This window comes from Engraulis encrasicolus, chromosome 23 (assembly GCF_034702125.1).
Source record: "Engraulis encrasicolus isolate BLACKSEA-1 chromosome 23, IST_EnEncr_1.0, whole genome shotgun sequence".
Taxonomy (NCBI): Eukaryota; Metazoa; Chordata; class Actinopteri; order Clupeiformes; family Engraulidae; genus Engraulis; species Engraulis encrasicolus.
Genome location: NC_085879.1, coordinates 41,649,172 through 41,655,171, shown reverse-complemented (window position 1 = coordinate 41,655,171; position 6,000 = coordinate 41,649,172). Strand labels below are relative to the sequence as shown.

The window sequence follows — 6,000 nt, the reverse complement described above, 5'->3', positions numbered from 1 at the left end:
GGAGGATCTGAAAGCTGGCCATATTGTATCCCCTGGAAGAATGTCCATTTGTATTCACCATTTTCCTCACTTCACCCCTTTCTTTCTTTCTTTCTTTCTTTCTTTCTTTCTTTCTTTCTTTCTTTCTTTCTCCCCCCCCCCCCTCTCTCTCTCTCTCTCTCTCTCTCTCTCTCTCCCTCTCTCTCTCCAAGGGACAAAAGATGGAAGTTAGCCTTATGGCTATAATGTTGTATATTTTGCATTTGTTTTACATGTCGATAATATATGCTGTCCCTTTGTTAAATAAAAAAAACTTCAAACTCTCTCTCTCTCTCTCCCTCTCTCTCTCTCTCTCTCTCTCTCTCTCTCTCTCTCTCTCCCTCTCTCTCTCTCTCTCCAGGGTCTGGTGATCGAGCGTGTTGGGAGGAAGCCGCTGCTGATATTTGGCTTTGCTGCCATGGCCTTCTTCTTCAGCCTCCTCACCATCTTCCTCAACCTACAGGTGAGACAACACACCTGTGAACAACACATGCAGACATACAATAATGCATGAACGGCCATCCGGGTACTTTGCTCGTGAATGTCCGTTATGCGTTATTACCTGTGTTTGAATGTGCGTTATGCGTTATTAACTTATATGCTACAAATGAACACATTCCATGCCTCAGCCATGGCTGTTTGGCTATATTATTTGAACGGCCGACAATACAGCACGTCTTTGGCATGTTGAGCGTGAACAACGCTAGTCTACAGGTCCTTGTCTTTCGTTTATTTTTTCCCAACACCACCAATTGACTTGCATTGGCTTTCCTACCAATGTTTGCGACCAAACAGGGGCGTAACACACAAGGAACAAGTCACTACGTTTATGCGCATATTGCTAAATTACTCACATTTTTAGTAGTTATTTCCAGAATCCATGCTGCCCATTCACAAATGTTACCTTCTTCATGGTAACTTACCACCACCATCAAATTCTAAGTATTCATTATGACTGGGAAAATTGCGATTGCACATTTTTTGCTATGACATAAAGTAGATGTCATCAATGTAGTGTCCCCCTGTCCCCCTATCAACTTTGGGTATCAACTGACAAACATTTGTGAATAGTATAACTGCTACTTTAGGATAGGATGTCATAGTATTTACTATAATGCTGCAAAACAAGATTGTGTCGGACACATAATCTGGCACCGGGGAAATGCTTAACACATTTATTAATAACGAAATGAAATGCGAACATTTCAAATGAAAGAAATTCTCAAAAGAAAACCAGTGGGGAGATGGTTCTTAAATACAGGGAATATGGAAAGGTTATTATGCTCTGCTCATGTTGCTTGAGCTGTACAAGTAGAATGGAGCATTAAGTGGCTAAATTGCCTTGGGGATATTGTCGAGGGGCAAGTGTGCTTTGCAATAGTGGTCTCAATGTGAGTTTAATTATTTGCTCCAAGAGATTTCCCCATTTCATCTTATCACCCAGCCAGGGAGATTTTTCATGAATTTTCAGTGAAAGCGTTTTCGCAGCGCTATGCTCATTTTTAGCAAAGCTTCTTCACTTCCTCCTCCCCGTTTTCCTTGCGTGCAAAAGAGCGTGCGTGATTCCTGAGACAGAAATATCCCGAGAGGCTGAAGCCCCCAGCCATTATTCTGTTGTTTATATTTCAGGCCTGATTCAATTTCCACCAACTCAGATGAGATGATATGCAAAATGTGGAGGATGGAGCGATGGAGGGATGGAGAGATAGAGAGGCAAGGAGGGAGAGAGAGAGATGGAGTGTGGAGGATGGAGGGATGGAGAGAGATAGGCAGGGAGGGAGGGAGAAGAGGAAGGGAGGGATAGAGAAGAGGAAGGGAGGGATGGAGAGATGGATAGAGAACTAAGGAGTGTGGAGGATGTAGCGATGGAGGGAGGGAGGGAGAAGAGAGGGTGTGAGAGAGGGAGGGAGGGAAGAAGGTAGGGAGAAGAAAGAGGGGAAGAGAGAGAGATAGAGGGGGAGAGAGAGAGGCAGGGAGTGATGGAGGGAGAAGAGAGAGGGAGAAGAGAGAGGTATGGAGGGAGAAGAGAGAGGCAGGGAGGGGGAGAGAGAGGCAGGGAGTGATGGAGGGAGAAGAGAGAGGGGGAGCGGATGTCTTCCCTAATTAGTTAGGCCCGACTTCTTGGCTGCACCGGATCTCATATGTCCTCTCATCATTTTTTAATTTCTCTGTCTTTCTGTCTCTTGCTCTATTTCTTCCCTTTTCTTTCTCTCCCTGTTTTGCTGTCACACTCCCCTCCTCTGTCTGTTTGACTCTCTCTCGCTGTCTCTCTGTTTCTCTCTTGCTGTTTCTCTCTCTCTCTGTCTCTGTCTGTCTGTCTGTCTGTCTCTCTCTCTCTCTCTCTCTCACTCTCTCTCTCCTCCACCCCACCCTCACTCTACCTATTCTTCCATGCATCTCTCTTTTCAGGGCAGCTACACGTGGATGTCCTACCTCAGCTTCGTCTCCATATTGCTAGTGATCGCCTCGTTCTGTTCGGGTCCAGGTAGGTACAGTACTGTAGAACTGCTTCCTCTCCCAGCCTGCATTGCATTGTATTGCACACTGCCCCCACTTCATCCCCATCCCCCAGCTCCATTCACCTTGCTGGCAGCTGGGTGTGTATTTTGAAAAAAAAAATCCTCGGAGCATGTGTTTACTTTATGCCATCTGACTGTTCTCAGTACTGCTTTGACCTAGAACTGTGTGTGTGTGTGTGTGCGTGCATGCGTGTGTGTGTGTGTGTGTGTGTGTGTGTGTGTGTGTGTGTGTGTGTGTGTGTGTGTGTGTGTGTGTGTGTGTGTGTGTGTGTGTGTGTGTGTGTGTGTGTGTGTGTGTGTGTGTGTGTGTGTGTGCGTGTGTGCGTGTGTGCGTGTGTTTTATTTGTTTAAGTTGTAGTCTACGTCAACACTACTATGGATAGAGACGTACTGTATATCGTTGTAGTCATTTGCTCGGCTCGCTTACTCCTTCTGTGATCATGTGACTACCTGGCTGCACACCCACACCCCTACACCCAGGGCAGCATGGATGGACATGCATCGCAAACACACATCTAGTCCATGCACACACTCTAATGGTGCATCAGTGCAAAGGGGTTTTGCTCTTCCACATTATTCCTGAGGAACATTCATTCCATCATTAGCGCTGAATTTAGCGGCACTTAAGTGCATTTGGGCATGTTGTTGTCAAATCAAGTCTTCATCACAGTTGAGGTGCAAGCTGTTGTAGCTGAGCGGTAATGCAACTGCGCCTTGTGTGAGAAGCCCGCGTTCAACACTCACAAGGCACAATGGCGTCTCATAATCATATATTCAGAGAAGGTCAACAGTCCTCTGCAGGAAGATAATTGTTGTGTGGTCTTGCATTGTCAAACAATTGTGGAGATGAATCAGACTCACATTAGGGTGCGTCTGCTTTCAGCGAGTTTATTTTACAGATTTGTGTTGTTCTCCAGATGTGGATTTACCTCTTTTGGTGCTTTCTGTCACACACCACGTTAGGGAAAGGTGCTGAGTACTTAAAGGTGCACTGTGCAGGAAATGGTCAAAAAAGGTACGTCAACTATGCTGCTCATTGAAACTAGGCTCCCTATTGCCAAATTTGATCTTTACATGAAAGTTTACTAACTAATAAACAAATATGTTCTAGTATGGTCCAAGTACAGTCATTTTTGCAGCTAAAAATGGCTATTTCTGGACATTCAAAATGGCGGACCATGGAGAAGATCCCCCTTTTCATGTATGAAAAGTGCAATTTTCCCAGTCATAATGAATACTTAGAATTTGATGGTGGTGGTAAATATTCATGAAAAAGGTAACATTAGTGAATGGGCAGCATGAATTCTGGAAATAAACAACTAAAAATCTCACACAGTGTCCCTTTAATGTTATGCTTTCTGATTTAACACTCGTACTGCTGGTCATTTTAGTGGTTTTCCTTTTCACAGTGTGTCTACATGTGACAGCAGCAAAAACTTTGCTGTATGCACACAACATTGGGCCAGATCCTAGCTCAACCACAGTAGATACTATTTAACTACTAAACGTTACATTGCATTGCATTCTTCACAAAGTAAAGAGGGGTATTGAAGTACATTGTCACCAGAGAGAGTAGAGAGAGAGAGGTTCCATTGGCCCATTGTTTCCTGGTTCTATTATGGCCCCCCTTAGGCAGACCTAGGCAGACCTAAGGACTGTTCTATTCATTGTAGGATCATTATGACACGGCCATTTAGGCAGACCGGAACCTGGTCGCGTTAGGTGCCCATAGAAACCTATTATGTTGGCATATCTCTATATACTTAAAGAATCTCTGTTGTCACCCATTGTTGTGCGTACTTATTACGTTGGGAGAACAATATCTGTAAATACATTTCCCCAGAGAATAGGCAACTGCACGCTGCAAAATTGTTTTTGTCACATTTGATATTTCGCACTTACAAGCTGATCAGAGACTGGTGGCGAATAGGTGTGTGATGGTGTGATCATGTTCACGCATGGGAAGATGCAATTCCCTGTTGAAGGGGATGTGTCATGGTAGTAAGCAGAAGAACACACCAACAAAAAACTTTTTTTACTTAAAAGGTACAAACATTGGGTATGCTGTGGCTCGAAGTCATTTCTTGATCCCTCCCTGTCTCTCTCCACCCACTCATTTCCTCTCTGCCTTCACTTTACTATCAGAAATAAAGGCACAAAAAACTCCATACAGTACATATAAAAGTACAAACATTTATACCTCCAAAAAAGCAAAGAGTGTTCAGAAAGAGGAACTGTATGTGCAATTCCCCATACTCTGTCCTCTCTTCACACTGTAAACCATATCCACCTTAGAGACAAACCAAACCACCATACAAACAACCTTCCCACATCACAGGCTCATTGACATATCAAACTGATTTTTCATCATTTTTTGTATGCTGTTCAGAAGCAGGAGTAAATGGCGTTGGTGTGTTTGATGGTGTTATAATTTTCATTTGGGAGATTGGCAGGGGATGAAGCGCAACACTCCTGATGGTGTGAATCGGCCTCCTTCACACCTCCTCTCCTTTCGTTGTTTCGCAACACTACTTTTCCTCATTTCCCGTGATGCTAATGACGCCTGCTGTCAGTGTTCCCAGATTGGGCTGCTTAGGATGGCTGTGTGCGGGTGAAAATTGCATTTAGCAGAAAAACCCGCCCAATTTTTTACATAGATATCAATAGAATTGGGCGGGATTTTGAGCTTCTAGGCGGGTTTTGAGCATTTTTTGGGCTGGAAATCATCAGCCTCATCTGGCAACCCTGCCTGCTGTAATTAATGCGAAATCAAATCCCAGCAATGTGTGGACTCATGATGGGTCAGGAGGACACCTGTTTCAAATGACAGGGACTTGTCAAACTCCCAGAGATGCTGTATGGTGGTTACAGAGAGAGCAGGCAGGAGATTCCTGTCAGGTCTCAGTTAGCAGGAATGATGTCACAGCGGGTAACATACAGACACTCCCCAGGACTCCACAGGCTTCATTTCCATGGCACACGACCTAAATAAAGGCCAACTATTTGACTTTGCCGTGAGTTCTATTGTTCTCTCTTCTATAAACCTGCGGGAAATGTGACGTCCATGACAGCAAATTAGGGACACAGTGTGTGGGTGTTTTTCATGAGATTTCCATGGCATGGCAGTAGACGTTGATGTTCTGCTTTTCATTCTCTCATAAGGTCAACCATAATTGGGTATTTTGACTTTGTTGTGGCTTGTGATTTTTTTTCTCCCTGTTGTCCTGTTGTCAACCAGCTTGAATGTAGTAGTTAGGGACGTACAGTGTACATGGAAGACAAATGGAGGTGCAATGTACTGTATGCATATGTTTTTTTTTTGCTTTGTATCAGTGTAGTTGTGTGAAAAGGTTTCCACAAACAAACCCAGTGTGTGTTTGCTGCGAGTGTGTCTCTACTTGCGTGCGTGTGTGTATGTTTGTGTGTGTGTGTGTGTGTGTGTGTGTGTGTGTGTGTGTGTGTG

At 44.2% G+C, this 6,000-nt stretch overlaps 1 protein-coding gene across 1 annotated transcript in view; it reads left to right on the top strand.

Moving 5' to 3' along the window:
• Window positions 1–6,000, top strand: part of slc2a9l2 (solute carrier family 2 member 9, like 2) — a 258,700-nt gene that overhangs the window by 155,230 nt on the left and 97,470 nt on the right. Inside the window, exons 10-11 of the mRNA XM_063190267.1 lie at window positions 380–481; window positions 2,428–2,503. Coding sequence (XP_063046337.1) covers window positions 380–481; window positions 2,428–2,503 — 178 coding nt within the window. The remainder of the gene's footprint in view (window positions 1–379; window positions 482–2,427; window positions 2,504–6,000) is intronic.